Source organism: Thalassophryne amazonica, chromosome 19 (assembly GCF_902500255.1).
Source record: "Thalassophryne amazonica chromosome 19, fThaAma1.1, whole genome shotgun sequence".
In the NCBI taxonomy this organism is placed as follows: domain Eukaryota; kingdom Metazoa; phylum Chordata; class Actinopteri; order Batrachoidiformes; family Batrachoididae; genus Thalassophryne; species Thalassophryne amazonica.
Window position 1 is genome coordinate 12,593,830 of NC_047121.1, and position 25,848 is coordinate 12,619,677.

At 44.5% G+C, this 25,848-nt stretch overlaps 1 protein-coding gene across 1 annotated transcript; it reads right to left on the minus strand.

Annotated features, from left to right (window-relative positions):
- Nucleotides 1-3,627: 3,627 nt before the first annotated feature.
- Nucleotides 3,628-22,644, minus strand: ccr6b (chemokine (C-C motif) receptor 6b). Its single transcript, XM_034195629.1, has 2 exons — nucleotides 22,368-22,644; nucleotides 3,628-4,994 (listed from the first exon to the last, which is right to left on the minus strand). Exon 2 carries the CDS (start codon nucleotides 4,983-4,985, stop codon nucleotides 3,906-3,908), a length of 1,080 nt encoding a protein of 359 aa, XP_034051520.1. The 5' UTR covers nucleotides 4,986-4,994; nucleotides 22,368-22,644; the 3' UTR covers nucleotides 3,628-3,905.
- Between the last annotated feature and the right edge of the window lie 3,204 nt (nucleotides 22,645-25,848).

Sequence of the window (25,848 nt, forward strand, 5' to 3'; positions counted from 1 at the left end):
TCACCCTCAACAGGAATATAAGGAATTGTCCAAATTGAAATCACAGATGAAGTTAGTTTTTGTTTTTATTTATTTTGTCTCTATTGTGATGGCATTTGCATTACAAATCACCTTGCTGACTGCAGCCAGAGACCACAAAAGCAGCTTCTCCTTCCATGAGAGTGACAAGTTTATGTGCAATATGTTTTGCTCTGAAAAACATGTGTAGTGCTTGTGTAGTGCATGTGTAGAGTGTAGTGCTTTGTCTATAGGTGGACGCACATGCCCCATTCTCATTCAGAACATAGTATAAAAAAAGACCCTGCTGTGCAGAAAAATAAAAACCCTTTTGTGGTGCCTTCTGCTCGATTTGTGATTTAGCCAGGACAATATTTTTATTGGAGCCAGCAGGTCGGGATCACTGGCCAACTCTTTCCTTGGAATTCCATGGGGATCCAAACCATTCACAAGACTCATCTTTTCAAAATATTGGTCCCTGGCTTCCTTTGACAGTTTGTCCTGGTAAATTCCTTCCTCTTTTTTACATTTTCTTTCCATTGTTTTAGTATTTTGTATTTCACTTGGTAAAAGCACCATGTTGGTTGTTTACTGAGCTACCTCCCAGCATGGCTAAAATGCCCCATAGTCCAATGTGGAATGATGTCGGTTCTATAGAGACTATTCCCTCAACATTATCGCTATCGGAATCTTGGGGTTGATGTCCGCCTTGTGGTTCAAACTGGTACAAATGTACAACTAAACTGTCATACCAAAAACAGCAAGTTCTAAAGCCAACCCAATTTATGAAAAAAAAAGAAAAAAAAAAACAAAGCTGGATCAAACAGCAGTTATCCGTACATATATGCTCACTTTATTCAATAATTCAATGTGGGAAATATTCCTTTAACTTTATATCTGCATATATGGCTCAAATGATTTAGGTGAGAATTACAGTATTATCATAAAAAACTCAAATAAATTTTACCATGGCTTACAACACATACATCTCACATTGCTGCAGTTGCCACAGTAATTTTTATTGTTGTTGTTGTTGTTACAGTAGTATTATTATTGTTGTTGCAGTTATGCCATAAAATAAATAATTTCAGAACTAATGTTTTTGATGTTTATTATTTTAAACAATAATATTGACACATTAGAAGGTGAATTGACTTCTTCATTAGTTTATTGATCAATTAAGTGCCTGTTAAAAATAAACATAAAACCTTAATGATAATTTTTCATCCTTTGTCTCTGGCCACATGTTAACAAGCAAACTAGAACTCAGATACAATAGAATATTTGACCAGTCAGTAATAAAGAATAATATATACAAAAAAGAGCACTAGAAATATTGCATAGAAAAACAGGAAGAAACAACTAAACAACAGGATAAGAAAAAAACATAATTAGCATTGGTCTCAGGGTATAAAAAATACACATATCAATTATGAGTGTCAGCAAACAGCAATAGGAAATGGCAAATATCAAGTTAATGCTGAGATTTTATTTTAATTATTTAAATTCATTTTTTTTTTTTTTTTTTGATGAGGCACCCCTGGAACCATGCTGTAAATATGTGACATGAATGAATTTCTCAGACGTACATAGAAAATTAATTCCATTTGCTGCTGTGATGGAAAAAGCAGATTTGTTTCCAGTTGGGATGACCAACAGTATACTCTTCTATATTTTTAATAACAGAGCAAAATACTTCTATTTTCAAGCATTTTTCATTGTGCCTTTATGAACATTAGGAAAAAACAAGCTCAGGTTCTATTTAGGGTAAATGCCTAAATGCTTGCTCACAAAACAGTATATTACTAAAAACTAGAGGGCGCTCACAAACCTCTGCTAAAACCAGATTGTCAGCAAAAAGTTCTGAACAAATCTTGTGTCAACCAGCTGAATTCCATTTGATGAAGCTTTGTCCAGATGCTGAGGAAAATAAATACAACATTCCTTTGAATATATGCCAGAAATCCCAAAGCTATGTCCTCAGATAGAAGACCGTGCCAAAAAATAAAAATTTAAGTCTTTTTCAGTGTCAGTTGTCAATGTATATAATATCTTTAGTTTGTGTACAGATTCAGGTTTACTGGATCAAAATACACATTTAATATTCTTATAAAAATGGATTCAACACCAATGTGCCTTGAAGATAATGAGAATTAAGAGAAAACAATATCTGTAATATCTTTAAAAACTGCTGTTTTATGGAGAAAGCAATGCGCTAGCAGAACATCTCAATATATATCTTAAAATTATGATTTAGTTTTGTTCAGTTAGATGTAGCTATACCATCACTAGCATTTCATCAAAATGATACAAATCAATATTTTACGTAAATAAATAAACACCACTCCGGCTGTTTATTTATCAAAATTTGAAAGGGTTAGCTCATTAACAACACATGAATATTAGCAACAGACAAAATTGTTTATGTTGCAAAGTGGATTGAAGGTTGAGTTCTTTATTGGCACAAAACAAAAAGGCATATTAAAGGACTCACGTGTTGTTCAGTATATGAGGTCTGTGAGAAAGTATCCGACCTTTTTATTTTATGCAAAAAATATATGGATTTGATTCATATGTTTTTACGTCAGCCAAGCTTGAACCTTCGTGCGCATGCGTGAGTTTTTTCATGCTTGTCGGTTGCGTCATTCGCCTGTGGGCAGGCTTTGAGTGAGCACTGGTCCACCCCTCTCATCGTTTTTTCATTGCGAGGAAATGGCGGAATGATTTGGGCTTTGTTCCATCAGAATTTTTTCAGAAACTGTTAGAGACAGGCAGCTGGAAACCATTCGGAAAATTCACATGGCTTTCGGTGAAAATTTTAATGGGCTTCACAGAGATTAAGGAGTGTTACTACCGCTTTAAGGACGGCCCACAATGGCGCACGACGCTCCGTGCTCCGAGCCGCGAACGACAGGCAGAAACGACCATTTCATTTCTAAACGGATGGCTGTATGGATCCGGGACCATCGTGTGCAATTTCTCTGGTGCCTTGACAACATGCCTATCTCGGCTTTCAGTGGCTTACCAGTCGAGTGAGTATAAGAGATATTGTGGAGAGCTGAGCATATCCCAACTTGTCCTCTGACACTCCAAAACGGAGGTGTTCTTTGTCTCGCTCCATCAGCGAATCCATCGTGACGCGTGAAGCCTCCGCGCGGCTTTCCATGACAAAATCTCTTGTTAAAAGTGAAATCTGCCGGAAAATGGCTGATGTCCAGCTCTTGTGATAACCAGAGAAATTGCACACGATGGTCCCAGATCCATACAGCCATCCGTTTAGAAATGAAATGGTCTTTTCAGCCTGTCGATCGCGGCTCGAGCGCGGCGCGCCGTGCGCCACTGTGGGCCATCCTTAAAGCTGTAGTAACACTCCTTAATCTCTGTGAAGCCCATAAAATTTTCACCGAAAGCCATGTGAATTTTCCGAATGGTTTCCAGCTGCCTGTCTCTAACAGTTTCTGAAAAAATTCTGATGGAACAAAGCCCAAATCATTCCGCCATTTCCTTGCAATGAAAAAACGATGAGAGGGGTGGACCAGTGCTCACTCAAAGCCTGCCCACAGGCGAATGACGCAACTGACAGGCGTGAAAAAACTCACGCATGCGCACAAAGGTTCAGCTTGACTGACGTAAAAACATATGAATCAAATCCATATATTTTTTACATAAAATAAAAAGGTCGGATACTTTTCTCACAGACCTCATACATTCTAACCCTAGAACACTAGGCCTTGGTATGTACATTATGTAACCACTGGCGGCGTGAGTGGAAATCTCCTGGCGTTAGTGTTCTAGGAGTGAAGCAAATTTTACAAAGGGTTTTCCTTCTTGACTTTTCTACAACATCTGCATAAGCTGGTGTATCATTACAATTTCTCATTGGCCCTTTAAGAAGGTGAATCAAAGCTTCATGCAGTAAATGAAGACATGTTGTTTGAACCATCAGTTGTCCTGAGGGCTGAGACACAAACTTCAGAGGTCCCGCGTGATGAGCGAGCAGAGTAGATATACTTTTTGCTGATACACCACAGGTCCACCATTATTTGGCGGAAGTGACTCCTGAACTTGACCCCAACAAAGGCATAGAGGATGGGGTTGAGACAGCAGTGCAGGTAGGCAACAGTCTTAGATATGGCCAGGACCTGTCGCCTGATCCTCTCAGACATGCAGGACCTCTCTTTGAACAGAGACGTAGTGTGGATTAGCAGAGTCACATTGTATGGCAGGTGGAAAATAACAAAGACCACGATAACCGCCAAAACCACACGGACCGCCTTGTGCCGCTGGCTGCTGTGGGCCCTCAGCAGGGTGCACATGATGCTGGAGTAGCAGAACACCATCACCAGAAGAGGCAGCAGGAAACCGATGGCCATTTGAAGGCTGGGAACCAGCACCTTCATCAGCGTTGCCGTCTCACTCTGTCTGAAACGCAATTGGCACATCACAGCCACAGTGTCGGAACCCAGATTATGTTCTTCAAAGTGCTCAGTGTATAAGAGCGTGGGAAGTGTTAAAGCCACAGAAAACACCCAAACAGCTGAGCAGATGAGGCGGCTGTACATCAGGCCACGAGAGCGAGCACCAAAGGTGCGCCGAGCCTGAACTATAGCTATGTAACGGTCTCCACTAATGCACGCTAGCAGGAGCATACCGCTGTAGAGGTTGATGCTGTAGGCTGAACCTAATATCTTGCATGCCACCCACCCCATCAGCCAACCGTGCTGCTCATTGTAGATGATCAACATCAGGGCAACCACAAAGAGTATGTCTGCAAACGCCACGTTGAACAGATAGACGTCTGTCATGGACTTGGTTCTCTTGTAAAACAAGTAGGTGACAATTACAAGAGCATTGCCAATCAGGCCGAAGACGCAGATGATGGAGTGGATGTAAATCTGGACGATGACATCCTCAGGGTTAGGGTCGAGGTTGCAAGGTTCATCTTCCCAGGGAGATGGACTGTAATCATATTCTGCAGTTGTAGTCATATTTTTAATCTGGGGAAGGGAAAAAAAACCCTTTAACACCAAACAAGTTTTATTGAGCAATATAATGACATGCAGTTCCAAAAACTTTGCCTAAAAAAGTCCCTTCAAAGAAATTTGGCATCAATGATTAATGTATTATTATAAACACTTTAATGGTTAAATGTGACATAAATCTGTTATAAACGTAGGAGGAAAAACTTTAAATTTCTACTTTTTGTAGTGGGTTTAACTTGTGCTGCATTCAGCAAAACCTGCAGAGATGACAGAAGGAGTAAAAGTCACATCTTGACATATTTTCTTCCTGTGCTCAGGATGAAAAGGTTGCGGTTTAGTTCGGCTTTTGAACGACCCACTTTTAGCCCTACTTACAATAACTGAATGCACGCACAGGAAGGCGTCAGTATGCTTTGCATGATAACAGCAACTGATGTGATTCTTCTCAGCCAGGATACGAAAAACAACATGTGTGATGAAAGGTCACCAAGGTGTAACAAGGACAAAAGTTATTGGTAAGAAACTTGATACAACATACACTCAACAAAAATATAAACGCAACACTTTTGGTTTTGCTCCCATTTTGTATGAGATGAACTCAAAGATCTAAAACTTTTTCCACATACACAATATCACCATTTCCCTCAAATATTGTTCACAAACCAGTCTAAATCTGTGATAGTGAGCACTTCTCCTTTGCTGAGATAATCCATCCCACCTCACAGGTGTGCCATACCAAGATGCTGATTAGACACCATGATTAGTGCACAGGTGTGCGTTAGACTGCCCACAATAAAAGGCCACTCTGAAAGGTGCAGTTTTATCACACAGCACAATGCCACAGATGTCGCAAGATTTGAGGGAGCGTGCAATTGGCATGCTGACAGCAGGAATGTCAACCAGAGCTGTTGCTCATGTATTGAATGTTCATTTCTCTACCATAAGCCGTCTCCAAAGGCGTTTCAGAGAATTTGGCAGTACATCCAACCAGCCTCACAACCGCAGACCACGTGTAACCACACCAGCCCAGGACCTCCACATCCAGCATGTTCACCTCCAAGATCGTCTGAGACCAGCCACTTGGACAGCTGCTGAAACAATCGGTTTGCATAACCAAAGATTTCTGCACAAACTGTCAGAAACCGTCTCAGGGAAGCTCATCTGCATGCTCGTCGTCCTCATCGGGGTCTCGACCTGACTCCAGTTCGTCGTCGTAACCGACTTGAGTGGGCAAATGCTCACATTCGCTGGTGTTTGGCACGTTGGAGAGGTGTTCTCTTCACGGATGATGCGAAGGAGATGTGTTGCACTGCATGAGGCAAATGGTGGTCACACCAGATACTGACTGGTATCCCCCCCCAATAAAACAAAACTGCACCTTTCAGTGTGGCCTTTTATTGTGGGCAGTCTAAGGCACACCTGTGCACTAATCATGGTGTCTAATCAGCATCTTGGTATGGCACACCTGTGAGGTGGGATGGTGTTGTGTGGGCCGCTGAAGAGGAGGTACTGCTGGCCCACCACCACCAGAGGGCGCCCTGCCTGGAGTGCGGGCTCCAGGCACCAGAGGGCGCCGCCGCCTCACGGGAGCAGCCTCAGTGACAGCTGTCACCCATCACCTGAGACAGCTGACGGCAATCATCAGTGGGGTATATCAGCAGGACGGCATCTCCACCTCATTGCCGAGATATCGTACTACCTGGAAGGTAATATTCTCAGCTGACTGCTTGACAGTAACCTTTTGTGACTTTTGTGAGTGATAACAGACCTTTTTTTCCAACGAGAGGTGGAGGTAGCTTTCCTGCCGTGTGGATTACTGGGTGCAAACGCGCCCACCTTTAATTGTGTTTTTGTTCCTCGCCAGCAGTACCAGGTCCGACACGCGGAGGCAGTGGCCACCTGGGAGTTCGGGACTTGGCGGCTCCAGTATACCCGGGGTCCTGTGGCGGAGGAAGCCGTGTGGTACCGGTCTTACCTTGGAGAGGCGTCTCCTATCTTCGAGCCTGCCCACACGACACTTTTGTAAATTGACTGTTGTCCATTTCTGTGATTGGTTGTATTCGTTGTGCACATTCACAACAGTAAAGCGTTGTTATTTGACTTACTCCATTGTCCGTTCATTTGCGCCCCCTGTTGTGGGTCCGTGTTCCTACACTTTCCCAACAGGATATCTCGGCCAGCGTCATGGATCCCGAGGGGCATCAACCGGCTGTTGAACGGCCAATGGAAGAACAAGGCGCACAGGCGTCCGCAGGAGGGGTAATCGGTGAGTTGCAGCGGATCCTCACCGCTTTCACGACTCGGTTAGATTTGATGGCCGAGCAGAACGCCCTCCTGAACCGCAGGGTGGAGGCTCTCGCCGCGCAGGTGGAAGCGCGCCCTCCGGGCGCCGCTGCGGCTCTCCCTCCCGTAGACCCTGTGCGTGACAGCGACGTTCCACTGGTTGTCCAATGACCCCCCCCACCATCATCTGAAGCATACATAAGCCCCCCAGAGCCGTACGGAGGCTGTGTGGAGACGTGCGCGGATTTCCTTATGCAGTGTTCGCTCGTCTTCGCACAGCGTCCCGTCATGTACGCGACCGACGCTAGCAAGGTAGCTTATGTGATAAATCTGCTTCGTGGTGAGGCACGCGCTTGGGCTACAGCACTCTGGGAGCAAAAGTCACGGCTCCTTCAGACATATGATGGGTTTGTGAGGGAGCTCAGAACAGTGTTCGATCACCCTAATAGAGGAGAGACCGCTTCAGCCGTGCTGCTGTCAATGAGACAGGGGCGCCGGAGCGCAGCTGCCTATGCAGTCGACTTCCGCATCGCGGCTGCGAGGTCCGGCTGGAATAACACTGCCCTCCGCGCCGCCTTCGTAAACGGACTGTCATTGGTCCTCAAGGAGCACCTGGTGGCTAAGGACGAACCGCGGGATTTGGATGGGCTTATCGATCTTGTCATACGATTAGACAATCGGTTAAATGAGCGCCGTCGGGAACGAGACGAAGGGCGTGGCCAGGCACGCGTCGTCCCTCTCCCTTCCGGTTCCGACCGCGTTCCGCCCTCCCCACGCTCCACGGCCCCTGCGCTCCGTGCGATCACAGCTCCCCCTGCTGACGAAGCTATGGACACGAGTAGGGCAACATTTAGGGCACCGGTCACACAAAGGCGGCTGGCCCGCGGAGCGTGTTTTGTTTGTGGCTCAATTGAGCATCAGGTGCGAGACTGCCCCGAACGGTTAAACACCAAACACCCGCCCCTAGACACTGGGCTAGGGGGGGGCCGAGACGTTCACGTGGGACACACCCACATCGCCACACGACTCCCAGTGACAATCCTTTATGAGGATTTAACCCTGAAGGCCCCAGCACTGGTGGACACGGGCTCAGAAGGGAATTTGCTTGATAGCAAATGGGCCAGGGAGATAGGGTTCCCTCTGGTGGCGCTTACCTCGCCTGTGCAGGTACGGGCACTAGATGGCTCCCTACTCCCTCCAATCACCCACAAGACACCACCAGTAACTCTGGTGGTGTCGGGGAATCACCGGGAGGAGATCGAGTTTTTTGTAACTCCGGCCACCTCCCGTGTGATTTTAGGTTTTCCCTGGATGTTGAAGCACAATCCCCGGATCGATTGGCCGTCCGGGGTAGTGGTCCAGTGGAGCGAGACCTGCCATCGGGTATGTTTAGGTTCCTCGGTTCCTCCCGGTTCCCAGGCCAGGGAGGAGGTCAGAGCCCCGCCCAATCTAGGGACGGTGCCGGTGCAGTACCATGACCTTGCGGAGGTGTTCAGCAAGGATCTGGCACTCACCCTTCCCCCGCACCGCCCGTATGATTGTGCCATTGATTTGGTTCCAGGCGTTGAGTTCCCGTCCAGCAGGCTGTACAACCTCTCACGACCTGAACGCGAATCAATGGAGACCTACATCCGGGACTCTTTGGCTGCCGGGTTGATCCGGAATTCCACCTCCCCGATGGGTGCGGGTTTCTTTTTTGTGGGGAAAAAGGATGGCGGATTACGTCCATGCATTGATTACAGGGGGCTGAACGAAATCACGGTTCGTAACCGATACCCCTTACCCTTGTTGGATTCGGTGTTCACGCCCCTGCATGGAGCCAAGATATTCACCAAGCTTGATCTTAGGAATGCGTATCACCTGGTTCGGATCCGGAAGGGAGACGAGTGGAAGACGGCATTTAACACCCCGTTAGGTCATTTTGAGTACCTGGTCATGCCGTTCGGTCTTACAAATGCTCCCGCGACGTTCCAAGCATTGGTTAATGATGTCTTGCGGGACTTCCTGCACCGATTCGTCTTCGTATATTTAGACGACATACTCATCTTTTCTCCGGATCCTGAGACCCATGTCCGACATGTACGTCAGGTCCTGCAGCGGTTATTGGAGAACCGGCTGTTTGTTAAGGGCGAGAAGTGTGAGTTTCACCGCACTTCTTTGTCCTTCCTGGGGTTCATCATCTCCCCCAACTCCGTCGCTCCTGATCCGGCCAAGGTTGCAGCGGTGAGAGACTGGCCCCAACCCACAAGCCGTAGGAAGCTGCAACAGTTCCTCGGCTTTGCGAATTTCTACAGGAGGTTCATTAAGGGCTACAGCCAGGTTGCTAGCCCCCTGACAGCCCTGACCTCACCAAAAGTTCCCTTCACCTGGTCGGATCGTTGCGATGCCGCGTTCAAGGAGTTGAAACGGCGCTTCTCGTCTGCACCCGTTCTGGTGCAGCCCGATCCTAGTCGCCAGTTAGTGGTTGAAGTGGACGCCTCGGACTCAGGGATAGGAGCTGTGCTGTCCCAGAGTGGGAAGACCGATAAGGTCCTTCATCCGTGTGCCTATTTTTCCCGCAGGTTGACCCCGGCTGAACGGAACTATGACGTCGGCAACCGAGAACTCCTTGCGGTGAAAGAGGCTCTTGAAGAGTGGAGACACCTGTTGGAGGGAACGTCCGTGCCGTTCACGGTTTTCACTGACCACCGGAACCTGGAATATATCAGGACCGCCAAGCGGCTGAATCCCAGGCAAGCCCGCTGGTCACTGTTCTTCGGCCGTTTTGACTTCCGCATCACCTACCGGCCCGGGACCAAGAACCAGAAGTCGGATGCCTTGTCCCGGGTACACGAAGACGAGGTCAAAGCGGAGTTGTCGGATCCACCGGAACCCATCATCCCGGAGTCCACTATCGTGGCCACCCTCACCTGGGACGTAGAGAGAACCGTCCGGGAGGCCCTGGCACGAAGCCCGGACCCCGGGACTGGACCAAAGAACAGACTGTACGTCCCACCAGAGGCTAGGGCTGCAGTCCTGGACTTCTGTCACGGCTCCAAGCTCTCCTGTCATCCAGGGGTGCGAAGAACCGTGGCAGTTGTCCGGCAGCGCTTCTGGTGGGCGTCCCTGGAGGCCGACGTCCGGGACTACATCCAGGCCTGTACCACCTGTGCCAGGGGCAAGGCCGACCATCGCAAGGCTCCGGGACTGCTACAGCCGCTGCCCGTGCCTCATCGCCCCTGGTCCCACATCGGCCTGGATTTTGTCACGGGCCTCCCGCCGTCCCAGGGCAACACCGTGATCCTCACGATAGTGGACCGATTCTCCAAGGCGGCCCACTTCGTGGCCCTCCCGAAGCTCCCAACGGCCCAGGAGACAGCGGACCTCCTGGTCCACCACGTCGTCCGCCTGCATGGGATACCATCAGACATCGTCTCCGATCGCGGTCCCCAGTTCTCCTCGCATGTCTGGAGGAGCTTTTGCCGGGAGCTGGGGGCCACGGTCAGTCTCTCGTCCGGGTATCACCCCCAGACCAACGGGCAAGCAGAGCGGGCCAATCAAGAGATGGAGCAAACACTGCGTTGTGTGACAGCCGCGCACCCGGCGGCCTGGAGTACTCATCTGGCCTGGATCGAGTACGCCCACAACAGTCAAGTGTCATCAGCCACCGGCCTCTCCCCCTTTGAGGTGTGTTTGGGGTATCAGCCCCCGTTGTTCCCGGTGGTTGAGGGAGAGGTCGGTGTGCCCTCGGTCCAGGCCCACCTGCGGAGGTGCCGTCGGGTGTGGCGTGCCGCCCGTTCTGCTTTGTTGAAGGCGAAGACCCATGCAGACCGGCGGCGGACCCCGGCCCCTACGTATCGCCCCGGGCAGGCAGTGTGGTTGTCCACAAAGGACATCCCACTACAAGTGGCCTCCCCCAAACTACAGGACAGGTACATAGGACCGTTTAAAATCCTCAAGGTCATCAATCCCGCCGCAGTGAGGCTTCAGCTTCCAGCCTCACTGCGGATCCATCCAGTATTCCATGTGTCGAAGCTCAAGCCCCATCACACCTCGCCCCTCTGTACACCCGGTCCGGCGCCACCTCCTGCCCGGATCATCGATGGCGAGCCGGCTTGGACAGTGCGCCGGTTGTTGGACGTCCGACGGATGGGCCGGGGCTTTCAATATCTGGTGGACTGGGAGGGGTACGGCCCTGAAGAACGCTCCTGGGTGAAGAGGAGCTTCATCCTGGACCCGGCCCTCCTGGCCGACTTCTACCGTCGCCACCCGGACAAGCCCGGTGGCCCACCACCACCAGAGGGCGCCCTGCCTGGAGTGCGGGCTCCAGGCACCAGAGGGCGCCGCCGCCTCACGGGAGCAGCCTCAGTGACAGCTGTCACCCATCACCTGAGACAGCTGACGGCAATCATCAGTGGGGTATATCAGCAGGACGGCATCTCCACCTCATTGCCGAGATATCGTACTACCTGGAAGGTAATATTCTCAGCTGACTGCTTGACAGTAACCTTTTGTGACTTTTGTGAGTGATAACAGACCTTTTTTTCCAACGAGAGGTGGAGGTAGCTTTCCTGCCGTGTGGATTACTGGGTGCAAACGCGCCCACCTTTAATTGTGTTTTTGTTCCTCGCCAGCAGTACCAGGTCCGACACGCGGAGGCAGTGGCCACCTGGGAGTTCGGGACTTGGCGGCTCCAGTATACCCGGGGTCCTGTGGCGGAGGAAGCCGTGTGGTACCGGTCTTACCTTGGAGAGGCGTCTCCTATCTTCGAGCCTGCCCACACGACACTTTTGTAAATTGACTGTTGTCCATTTCTGTGATTGGTTGTATTCGTTGTGCACATTCACAACAGTAAAGCGTTGTTATTTGACTTACTCCATTGTCCGTTCATTTGCGCCCCCTGTTGTGGGTCCGTGTTCCTACACTTTCCCAACAGGATGGATTATCTCAGCAAAGGAGAAGTGCTCACTATCACAGATTTAGACTGGTTTGTGAACAATATTTGAGGGAAATGGTGATATTGTGTATGTGGAAAAAGTTTTAGATCTTTGAGTTCATCTCATACAAAATGGGAGCAAAACCAAAAGTGTTGCGTTTATATTTTTGTTGAGTATAGATAACTTACGTGTTTGTGGTGAAGAAATTTTGTGAAAAACTGGTTCTTTCTGCAATGATTCAATGCGTCTGTCACATTCAATTAAATATGAAACATACCGCAACAAGTTCAATGAAAATGAACTAAATTTTTTTCATCAAGACATTAGTCTGCCTGTGCACTGATGTTTCTTTTGGAACCATTGGAGGCCATGAAATTCACTCACTCATCTTCAACTGCTTACTCCAATTAAGGGTAGTGGGAGGCTGGAGCCTATCCCAGCAGTCACAGGGCATGAGGCGGGGTACACCCTGGACAGGACTCTGTCACAGGACCACATATAGACAAACAAACTCATTCACACCCGCACACTCATACCTATAGACAATTTAAAGTTTCCATTCCACCTGACCTGCATGTCTTTGGACATGGGAGGAAGTCAGAGCACCCAGAGAGAACCCACACAAACATGGGGAGAAGACGCAAACTTTACACAGAAAGGCCACAGGTGGGACTCGAACCCATGACTTTCTTACTGTGATGCAACAGCGCTAACCACTAAGCCATCGTGCTGCAAGACCATGAAGTTGTCTTAAAAAAAAATCTACAGCCTATTTTTTTAGTTGTTTCTGAATTTAACTTTCCACTCAGGACAAAACCTCCTTTAAATGGTCCAAATTGTTGATTAAACCTCCTTGTAGGAAACCAACAATCTGCTGCCGCGTGTGTAATCACATTACATTTGTCTGTAACACATGTTACTGTTTAAATTCAGTGTTCACATTACAGTTCTTATAATGTGAAGACCAAAGTGACTAATTTCTCTTGAATGCGGCATAAAAACTAAACTGGCTAGTAGCTCAACAGACGGCCCTGAATTGGGCCAGATACTGGCCTCCATGTTGGAGTGGGAATTCCCACTCCTAAACAACCAATTGGAGAGCAGTGCGGGAATTCCCACTCTTAAACAACCAATAGGAGAGCAGCGCTCACGCCACATCAAAGTGAGGATGACGTCACTGTCTCAGCCGCCAACCAATCACAGGCAAGGAGAGAGAGGCCAGTATCTGCCCCAATTCAGGGCTGGCTCTCAGGCGAACTTGCTAGCTGCTAACACTGTTTACGCTCACAACAACAGCTTAACGTGAGAGACATTTAAGCTATGATGACATTAGCTACAAACAACGACATTTTCCATTGATGTTCAGAGTGGGTGTCTTGCCACAGCAAGAGACAACAGTTGCTCTGCCACCAGCTTGGCGGGACCAAAATAGACTATAGTATATAAGTATATTTTTTATTAATTTAATTTTTTTTTTGATGACCCCTTCCCGACCTGCAATCAGACACTTGGATGACGCCCTCTGCACACCCGTCGCTATGGGCGGGCCCTAGGGGGCAGTGCCCGCCCGCTGATATGCTTGGGCCCGCCCACCCAAGCCAGATCACAGTCACAGATCTCAAATAAATAAATAGATAAATAAAATCCTTTGGGCTTTTAGCTTTAGCTTTGGGTTAAAACGGCCAGTGTTGCATAATCACTAAGACATTAAATATATTAAAACTGTGTGTTTGTTGGAAAGTTTGTCTACGTATGTAATTACGTCAGTGTTGCCCAGCAACAATCAGTTACCGCGTTTATGGGGGGAAATGAAGTGTGAGTTTTTGCCAGCAGACAGCAGCTAGTTTTTGTGCTTTCCTAAATATGGATATACGTAACTGGTTTAAAACCCCAACATCGGTAACTTCAGATAAACCAACACATGATGTCGTTGGCAAAGAAAACCCTGGACCCATTTCTACCTCCATGGATCCTGTACTGACACAGGGTGGACGAAAGAGAGGACAGCACTGGCACTCTGCTCAAAGTAGCTCCAAATTGTTATTGTGTGTGTGTGTGTCAGAGGCCATTGCTAAGACTGCAAGGGAAGCTCAGCTTCCCCTAAAATGTCAAAAAATAAGTGATCAAATATATACTGTTGTGTGTACATGTCATTGCCTAAATATGCGCTACAACGCGCTCAACTTTTGTTCAGAATCAGCTTCTTATCACTGGTAACGACGCGGCTTTCCTCTCACTCAAACCCGCAGCTTCACAGTGCTTTAAACAGTGTGGACGCTGAGCGTCCAGAGATTTCAATAGCGAAGCAAAGAGTGCAGTGAAACGAGACGAGTCATTGGATAAATGCTGGGCTTTGTCCCGCCCATCGGATGCTCAGTGTGTCTGGGGGTCTATGGGGCAGTGGGCTGGCCTCGGCTGACCCGGACGCTCAGCTTCTGCATGATGATTGGATGATCTGTCTGAGGTTAAATCCCTTTTTGATTGACAGCGAAATGAGCGAATCAGCGATCTTTTGGTGTAAACATCCGTGGGAGCATTTTTTAATTTTCATTCTGTTCTGAGCTGAACCGGAGACTTTCCTAATCCTCTTAGCGGGATTTTCTTTGTTAAAAACGACTAGCGACAAATCGAGCTTCTATTTCTGGTGGTTTTTTTGTTTTTTTTTTGTAGCTGCTTGTGTTTGGAGACTGACTTCTATCACTCTTTCTGACTTCTATCGCAGTTTCTGTCCCTACCGAGCAGCGGGTGCTGCTGAGCTCCTCCACCGTCACAAAGCACTCACAGGCGGACAAACTTCACACTAGCCTCGCGCCAGTCCCAGCTAGTGAGCTAGCTAGGTAGCAAGCTGCACATAATGGCAGACAATTTGAATGTTGTGGACCGGATTTTGGCGAAGCCATTTGATAGTCTTCCTTACGAAGAAAAACTTAGAGTTAAACAGCAGGGCAGATCAACTCCTCAGATTAATTTGGTGCAAAAGGTGGGGAAAAGTAACAGGTCTTTTCAGCTGTCCTGGTATGACAAAGTGAGCTGGCTGACTGGAAGAGTGCTGTAACAAATAAAATGTACTGTTTCTTGAAAAGGAACGGAGGGTAGAATTTACGTATAAATAAACCAACACATTTTATTATGTAGGCCGAAATTGAGCTTCCCCTCCTTGAAAGACCAGCATCTGCCACTGGTGGGTGTGTGTGTGTGATGGCAATTGGTACTATTGCTACTGCTACCCCTCTGTTGGTTGCTTTCACATGCACCCGCCGTGGTGTTTTTTTGTTTGTTTAGTTCGAGATGCTGCGTGTGATCTAATACGTTATTTGTACTTGTGTGTGTGTGTGTGTGCGCGCACGTGTTTGTTTGTGTGTGTGAGTGAGTGAGTGAGAGAGAGAGCGCGCTGGTCCGGTCATGGTTAATGTGATGATTATTGTGAGGGATTAGGGCTGGTGGATTTCATAAGCCCCCCTTAAGACTGAGATCTGGCGATGGACTGGCCCCCTGTAAGGGCTTTCTTTGCACAACTGTAACAGAGTCATGAAGAGAATCCTCTAAACTCAGTATGCGCCCCCCCATTGCACATATGTGCCTTGGACTGGTCAAAATAAAAGAGCACTCTGAAATGTGATCTTGAACAAACTGAACATGTTTTGTATATGAGCCCATGGAAGAACTGGAATGTTTTCAGCTTCATGTATTTATGTACAGATTGTTTGAACTTATATGTGCATTATGATACTTCAACATGAGGCGATGGTGGTTGAAGAACAGCACAATGGGCCTCAGGACATCCATTCTGTGCATTCAGCTTGTCATCAAGAAAATATACTCACATTGGTTGTACGTACCTTATCCCTGCCCATATCAGGGATGCTTTGCTTGCGTGACGCCCCACATGGTGATGTCTTCTCAGTTAAGTATAAACAAAGATTCATCCATGAAGAAAGCACTTCTCCAATGTGCCACAAGCTATCAAAGGTGAGCATTTGCCCACTAAAGTTGAGTACAAACCACAAACTGCAGTCAGGTCAAGACCCTAGTGAGGAGGGCGAACACTCACATGAGATTTCCTGAAACTATTTCTGATATGTCATGAAGAAATTCTTCCCGCTATGCAAACCAACTACTGCATCAGTTGTCTGGCCGGAGATCTCTCAAGTGAAGAAGCCGGATGTGGCGGTCCTGGGCTGGCATGGGTACATGTGGTCTGTGGTTATGACATCGATTAGATGTACTGACAGATTCTCAGAAACGAAGCTGGAGGCGGCTGATGACTAAAATAAACATTCATTTCATGACCAACAGCCCTGGTGGACACTCCTGCAGTCAGCATGTCAATTTAGCACTTCCTCGGATCCCTTCCTTGGATCATGTGTGATAAACTGCACATTTTTGAGAAGTTTTGTGCCTTTTACTGTAACCAGCCCAAGGCACACCTGTGCCATAATCATGTCATCCGATCAACACCTGTCAGGTGTATGGATTGTTTTTGCAAGGGTGAAACACTGTGGAGATTTAAACAAATTTGTGAGCAAAATTTGAGAGTAAAAAGCCTTTTGTGTGTCTTTTGTGAAATCTGATAACATTTGCTTGAACCCATGAAAACTGGAAGTGAAACAAAAGTGCAGTTATATACAGTAGTGTTCAGAATAATAGTAGTGTTATGTGACTAAAAAGAGTAATCCAGGTTTTGAGTATATTTCATATTGTTACATGGGAAAAAAGGTACCAGTAGATTCAGTAGATTCTCACAAATCCAACAAGACCAAGCATTCATGATATGCACACTCTTAAGGCTATGAAATTGGGCTATTAGTTAAAAAAAAGTAGAAAAGGGGGTGTTCACAATAATAGTAGTGTGGCATTCAGTCAGTCAATTTTGTGGAACAAACAGGTGTGAATCTGGTGTCCTCTATTTAAGGATGAAGCCAACACCTGTTGAATATGCTTTTCTCTTTGAAAGCCTGAGGAAAATGGGACGTTCAAGACATTGTTCAGAAGAACAGTGTAGTTTGATTAAAATGTAATCTGTTTAGGGATGTAGTCTTTTAAATAATGGTTAAAATTATGAAATAAATCGGTGGCATGTGACAAAGTCATAGAAATGTAATCTGTTAAATTATGTTGATTAATGATGCTTGATATTGCAAGATTGTATTGTAAAAAAGGGGCAGAATATATGACTTGTTCTTCCAATCTGCTCCTTTTCATTCAGTGGTTTGTAATGTTTTGTTATTTCTGCTTTTCTGTTTTTTTTTTCTTTTAAATGAATGAAATAAATATTATAAAAAAAAGAAAAAAGAAAAGTTGATTGGAGAGGGGAAAACTTATACACAGGTGCAAAAAATTATAGGCTGTTCATCTACAATGATCTCCAGTGCTTTAAAATGGACAAAAAACCAGAGATGCATGGAAGAAAACGGAAAACAACCATCAAGATGGATAGAAGAATAACCAGAATGGCAAAGGCTCACCCAATGATCAGCTCCAGGATGATCAAAGACAGTCTGGAGTTACCTGTAAGTGCTGTGACAGAAGACACCTGTTTCGGCCTGGGGAATATTGGCTGTTTCTTATCTCATCTCACAAAGACAATAAACTGCTTTTCACAGGACTGAAGCATGCTCCATTCCCTCCCCCCGCCCCCCCCCCTTCACCCATCAACACCCCCCTTTCCGGCGCCTGCTAAACGTCACTCCTTCCCCTTCGGCAGGGGCGGTGCAGTTTTAGCTGCAGCCCCCGTCACTCCCCCCCAAGCTGACGGCGGCGCATCTCAGGGTTGCCTTCACCCACTTGCCTCAATTCGGATAACGGACTTCTTCAAACTTAGTGCAAATAAACAATGTCAAATGTGTATGTGTTGCCTTTAATTCTGATGTGTGCCATTATTATGGTAAACAAGTAATAATTGTGGACTAATTGCTGTCTGAGGTAACTGGAGTGTAAATGTAATTTCTCCACTGTGAGATCAGTAAAGTATATCTAATAACCGTCTGATATAACCGGTGTCAAAATAAATAGAACACTGCCATGATCTACTGGTTCCCAGACGCTCAGTACTTAAGCTGGGCTTACAATGTGAGTTCTGACCCTCTTTCAGTCGATTTTCCACTCGTGCAAGAATTTTTTGGATCGTGCTGAGTTTCAGCTTAATCGCGCGTCCTGCATCGTGTAGTATACATGGAGTAACGAGCTGCGTTTAACCTCTCATGACCACCTCCTGATCAGCAATCATATGGTCGGATGAAAATCAAACCTGTTTGATGTTCTGGTCGGCCGTCGTGAGGGTATCCCGCTGCTGAAGCACTACAAGCATCCAACCTCCGCACTGTGCATGTTTACATTTTGCTTCTGGAAAAACGAGTCCGACGTGGTTTTTGAATGTACAATGTGAGCAGTCAGATCGCATCAGAGCATCGGGCCGTATAGTGTGTGAACATAAATTGTGCCCTCTGAACCTTTACACCGTGCGGTTTTGTCGTACAGTTTGAGCTGGAGCCAAGTATAATGATTGAAAATATTGTACAGTGTCTGCCCATCTTTTGGGCGAATACTGTCATGAACAGTACTAGCCAGTAGATGGCAGTAGAGACCGTAAAAACTTGCCAAAACAAAATTCCAGATAATCTGTGTCTACTATGTTTTAGATGTGTGGAATTTAATAAACGCAAACTGAATTTCAGACATCTTATATGTATTACTCTGGAACAAATACGACAGACAGTTTTTGACATACTGTAAGCAGGACTCTAAATAGCAAACAGGAATCAGTTGCAATGATTCCAATTGAAAATAATGCAGAAGCAACCTAAGCTTCTTTTGGCATTTTTACATGAAACAAACACAATAACAACGTCTATAAACCCAGAGAATATATTTACGAGAGTTTTAGGCACAATATACAAAGAGTTTAATGCTGTTGTCTGTGTGGAGCCTGATCAGAGCATCTCGAATGCATTTCTTCTGTCATGAATGTACTAACATTACCCATAATGCACTGTTGGGCACAGTATGTCCACACTAAAACCTTCAAAATTAGTGCATTACTTTAAAACTAAAACATATATCTGATATTTTCACTTTATAGAACTTCAGACGTGACGTTAATTTAAATAACCTGTCCAAAATTAGTTTGGTTAAAATTTTAACCATAAGTTAAAACTGTATGCCTCTGGATGACTTGGGTGATATTGCCAGTGTACCAATATGGGGTCAAAAGAAATGTGCCTTTATCTTTATCTTTATCTTTTTCTTTTTCTGTGACCAGTTCTCCTTTGTCTGCAGAGGATAGAGGGTTTTTTTTAGAACCAGCTCTCCTCTGTTTACAGAGGATAGAACTGCACATCTACTATAAAAACTTTAACAAGTACGTATTCAATTGATTTTAGATTCCATAAATGTTTGTAACTATTCAGCTTTGTTTACCACATCTGCAAAAATACATTAGCGGTCTAAATCTGATAATGAAAACATTATCTTCAATAATTAGCGGTTAGCGGAACTGTGCCCATCACTGGTCAAGACCAGTGATGCCGGTAACGCATTACTAAGTAACGCATTACTTAGTAATGCGTTACTCTAATCTAACCATTTTTTTTTTTTAGTAAAGAGTAATCTAACGCATTAATCTTTCCAAATCAGTAACCATTCATTTGAATTTCATTTTAAACTGTGGAGTCTTGCCTTCCAGAGTAATGTGTTCCTTTTGAGACTTTTTGAATTAATTTAAAATACAGATTCCTACTTTTGTAGCATTTTGTTCTGAACTTTTAAACTATGCTAAACTATGTTATTATTTTGATTATATATCTATAAATGGAACCATATTATATTTTAATGTCAAGCCTTGTGAATTACATTTATTTTTTAAAAGGGCTTGTAAAATTTATTATTATTCTTGTTGTCATGTTAGTATTACTCATTTGAAACAGTTTTGTTTTTGTTTTTTTAATTAACCACTTATTTGCAATAAAAGCGTGATTACTTATTTGTGGAGAATCAAATTTAAACGTTTTTGTGCACAAAACACTTCACTGTGACTAAACATTTAGGTGATAGTGAGACTGGTCCAACATTTGACAAGTGATATATCAATAAATAAATGTTTAAGTATTATTATGCAAGTACAAACATGACAAAGAGATATTTGAATGTAAGGAACAAAAGATAAGAGTCTGTTCTCTTGACAGCACTTTCAGTTCTCACAAAAATATTAGTTCACAGCAATGAGGAAGATATCATCTGTTAGGGAACAAACTAAAGGCAGCATTATGCTTTCAGAAACTGTCTTCCCAACAGTATGTGATTTGAGAACTTCAGCTTCTCTGTAAATATCGTTTCTTTATGACAAAACTGAAAAAAGTATTAATTCTTTGAATTTTTATTTGTACAACTCCAAATCTGAACATATTTGGACAGTATGCAAATGAAAACAAAACAAAACAAAAAAACAACCTGCATTTCTTTGTCAATTTTGTGGAACAAACAGGTGTGAATCAGATGTCCCCTATTTAAGGATGAAGCCAGCACCTGTTGAACATGCTTTTCTCTTTGAAAGCCTGAGGAAAATGGGACATTCAAGACATTGTTCAGAAGAACAGCGTAGTTTGATTAAAAAGTTGATTGGAGAGGGGAAAACCTATACGCAGGTGCAAAAAATGATAGGCTGTTCATCTACAATGATCTCCAATGCTTTAAAATGGACAAAAAAACCAGAGATGCATGGAAGAAAACGGAAAACAACCATCAAGATGGATAGAAGAATAACCAGAATGGCAAAGGCTCACCCATTGATCAGCTCCAGGATGATCAAAGACAGTCTGGAGTTACCTGTAAGTGCTGTGACAGTTAGAAGACGCCTGTGTGAAGCTAATTTATTTGCAAGATTCCCCTGCAAAATCCCTCTGTTAAATAAAAGACATGTGCAGAAGAGGTTATAATTTGAAAAAAATAACACATCAACTGGCCTAAAGAGAAATGGAGGAATATTTTGTGGACTGATGAGAGTAAAATAGTTCTTTTTGGGTCCAAGGGCCGCAGACAATTTGTGAGATGACCCCCAAGCTCTGAATTCAAGCCACAGTTCACAGTGAAGACAGTGAAGCATGGTGGTGCAAGCATCATGATATGGGCATGTTTCTCCTACTATGGTGCTGGCCTATATATCGCATACCAGGTATCATGGATCAGTTTGGATATGTCAGAATACTTGAAGAGGTCATGTTGCCTTATGCTGAAGAGGGCATGCCCTTGAAATGGGTGTTTCAACAAGACAATGACCTCAAGCACACTAGTAAACGAGCAAAATCTTGGTTCCAAACCATCAAAATTAATGCCTCGCAGATGTGAAGAAATCATGAAAAACTGTGGTTATACAACTAAATCCTAGTTTAGTGATTCACAGGATTGCTAAAAAAGCAGTTTGAACATAATAGTTTTGAGTTTGTAGCATCAACAGCAGATGCTACCATTATTGTGAACACCCCCGTTCTACTTTTTTTTTTTTTTTTTTTTTTTACTTATAGTCCAATATCATAGCCTTAAGAGTGTGCATATCATCAATGCTTGCTCTTTTTGGATTTGTGAGAATCCACTGAATCTACCGAATCTACTGGTACCTTGTTTCCCATGTAACAATAAGAAATATACTCAAAACCTGGATTAATCTTTTTAGTCACATAGCACTACTATTATTCTGAACACTACTATATATATATATATATATATATATATATATATATATATATATATATATATATATATATATATATATTTATATATATATAGTAAATACAATATAAATACTGGAAATACTGCTCACCACTGGCTTACTGTGTACTCCTGTTCCTCTCCTTCCCTTCCACTGTCTTCCTTTTATTCATGACCCCAATTGAAGAGTTATACAGCATCTGTCTGTCTGTCTTTCTGTCTGTGTTTGTTAACAAATGCTTGTGAAAATGATTCATTCATTCATTCTCTATACTCACTCCAATATCATGGGGTCATGGGGTGCTGGAGCCTATCCCAGCAGTCATAAGGCATGAGGCATCCAAATCCAAAATTATACACAAACGTAAAACCAAAAATGTCAGTGCAGAATTTGTGGCATTAAATGTTCAGATTTTGCTGTTTTGATATTACCGTTAAAAAAGGTGATTCTTTTCTGGGTCTGATGTCACCGAGTCCAAAGGCAGTTTACCTGAAGTTTGTCAGCGTGCTGCAGCCGTTGTTTTGAAGAAGTTGCCTTCTGATCGGTGGCTTTATGTTACAAAATTGAGTAAAAAGGAAAACACATAAAGCTCAACCACAGTGCAGCTTCTGTGCCAGACTGTGACTGATCTTCCTGCTTTTGATCTGAAGCTAACGTCTGCGCCCACCTATTCACATGTTCACCTTTCATCTGTTTGATGTCCACATTTAGGAGGGTTTATGTTTAAAAAAAAAAATTCTGAGGAACTAGGAAAGCGTCAGCAATGTATCTCTTTTTCACATCACCACGAAAACAGTCTTCCGTGATTAACTTTTCTCACTGTCTTTGAACATATGAACTTTGTGAAACATTCTTATGTCATAAGGTCTTAATATTGTGGCTTTTGTGTTTCCACACACTGCTGAATAAACAGGTTTCACACACGCCCACGTTCTTGTGTCTTCTTCTGCCAATGAGGTGTTCAGTCAAGCTTGGTTAGGTTGAAGGATTACTCACTTATCACGTTCTTATTTTACCAAGTGTTTTGTCTGTGTCAGCACCTGAGGATTAAAACCAAGGGCCTTTTGGGTCACAAGTAACCTGCTGATCCATCGTCACATCAGAATTACCGTATTTTCTGGAGTATAAGTTTTTACAAGTTTGTGAGGTCCTGCAACTTATACTCTGGTGTGACTTATATGCTGAAAAATCACACATTCCTGATTTAATAATAATTATAATGACTATTTATATCGGGCTCTCCCAAGAATCAAAGCACTAAAATAAATAGACTACAATAATAAAAGAATAAATGGCAAAACCAAAAATGTCAAAAAGGTGTAGTTTTTGTGTAGCAGATGCTGGCTTTTGAACAGGTGCTTTCATACAAAGCGCACAACAATGCACAAAAATCCCAAATTAAAAAGATGATAATAGAGAGAAAAATGGGACTTGTATATGGGATTTTCCTCTTCAAGCGGTGTCTTTTAACAGGTGCGACTTACACTCTGGAAAATACGGTACTCAAAAATTATGCCCTTTGGGCATCTGTGTGTGCTAATGTTCAAAACGTCAGAATTAGTGCATTATTTTAAAATGAAAAAGATATGCGTTATATTTTTCACTTTGTACAAATGACAGAGTTGACATTAATGTAGTTATTCTGTCTGTATAATTTGATTGATAAATCAAAACCATAAGTCAAACCTGCTTTCCTTTTCAAGACATCTGCCTCATGGCTGGACCACTGTATGCTGTGAAGGAAAATGACTTTTGTTTATTTTTCCTGTGGCAGCCTGGTGGCCAGGCCCCTGCTGCTGGGGTAGAGTTGAGCTCAGCTTCTCTCAGCTGCCTCACTACTGCAAAATACGTAGCAGACAGGCGCTAATGGGGTTTATAAATGTTTTTCACCGTTACTATGTAAAAAATATTAGTGGTCGAAAAGTTATTTATTGGAACTAAATTTATCAGAAGCTAATTGGTCCACTGATGGTTTTTGAAGTTAGCTAAAAAGCTAATCTGCTAACAAAAAAGTTAGCTTTGTTAATTAGCAGATTAGCGGAAGTGTGTCCACCACTGCTATTTCACGCTGCGAATCTGCCCATGCACACACTTTTGGGGGTGGCGTTTACCTACACATGGCAGAGTTTGTTTTGCTGACGAACGACAATTTGAAGAAGCTAATTGATGCTGCTAATTCTTCTAACACACACACACACACACACACACACACACAAAAAACAAATCTACTGCACAGAGACTGCTACCTGCTGCTTTGGACTTGAATTTTTCAAGACTTTTTTACTTTTTTTTACTTTTTTACTGTGCTCCAACGCCTAAGGAAGACCTCTAACGGTCGAAACATCGCGACGGAGCACTTTTATCAGCTAACTTTTATCAGCGTTGGCAAGCTAACTAGCTTGCTAACGCTTTCGTTTTTATTTTTTTTTTTTTTTTTTTTTTTTTTTTTTTTCTCTTTTAGCACTGTTGTCGTGCGTTATCTGTGCTGCCCCACAGCGTGTTTAGTTGATTTTTATTTTATTTTAGCACCGTTGTCGTGCGTTCGCTGTTGTCGTGCGTTGCCTGTGCTGCTTCATGGCCTGTTTGGTGCCTTGATTGGGGCACTCCTTCTGCTGAATCACCTTTAAATTATTTACACATTATTCACTTTGTGTGTTTTTAGGAATCCGCTAGGTTGCGTAGGTACTAGCTCTTAGCCGATTTAGCATGGCGGCTTCTCCTGTCTCTCCCGTACTTTTCTGCTCTCGGTGTGAAATGTTTAGTTATTCCTCGGCCTCCTTTAGCAGTAACGGTACTTGTAATAAGTGCAGCTTATTCGTAGCTTTGGAGGCCAGGCTGGGCGAATTGGAGACTCGGCTCCGCACAGTGGAAAATTCTACAGCTAGCCAGGCCCCTGTAGTCGGTGCGGACCAAGGTAGCTTAGCCGCCGCTAGTTCCCCCCTGGCAGATCCCGGGCAGTCGGGAAAGCAGGCTGACTGGGTGACTGTGAGGAGGAAGCGTAGCCCTAAACAGAAGCCCCGTGTACACCGTCAACCCGTTCACATCTCTAACCGTTTTTCCCCACTCGACGATACACTCGCCGAGGATCAAACTCTGGTTATTGGCGACTCTGTTTTGAGAAATGTGAAGTTAGCGACACCAGCAACCATTGTCAATTGTCTTCCGGGGGCCAGAGCAGGCGACATCGAAGGACATTTGAAATTGCTGGCTAAGGCTAAGCGTAAATTTGGTAAGATTGTAATTCACGTCGGCAGTAATGACACTCGGTTACGCCAATCGGAGGTCACTAAAATTAACATTAAATCGGTGTGTAACTTTGCAAAAACAATGTCGGACTCTGTTGTTTTCTCTGGGCCCCTCCCCAATCAGACCGGGAGTGACATGTTTAGCCGCATGTTCTCCTTGAATTGCTGGCTGTCTGAGTGGTGTCCAAAAAATGAGGTGGGCTTCATTGATAATTGGCAAAGCTTCTGGGGAAAACCTGGTCTTGTTAGGAGAGACTGCATCCATCCCACTTTAGATGGAGCAGCTCTCATTTCTAGAAATCTGGCCAATTTTCTTGGATCCTCCAAACTGTGACTGTCCAGCGTTGGGACCAGGAGGCAGAGCTGTGGTCTTATACACCTCTCTGCAGCTTCTCTCCCCCTGCCATCCCCTCGTTGCCCCATCCCCGTAGAGACGGTGCCTGCTCCCAGACCACCAATAACCAGCAAAAATCTATTTAAGCATAAAAATTCAAAAAGAAAAAATAATATAGCACCTTCAACTGCACCACAGACTAAAACAGTTAAATGTGGTCTATTAAACATTAGGTCTCTCTCTTCTAAGTCCCTGTTGGTAAATGATATAATAATTGATCAACATATTGATTTATTCTGCCTAACAGAAACCTGGTTACAGCAGGATGAATATGTTAGTTTAAATGAGTCAACACCCCCGAGTCACACTAACTGTCAGAATGCTCGTAGCA

Excerpts from the sequence above, each read along its gene's own strand:
- ccr6b (XM_034195629.1), bottom strand. The coding sequence starts at position 4,985 with ATGACTACAACTGCAGAATATGATTACAGTCCATCTCCCTGGGAAGAT.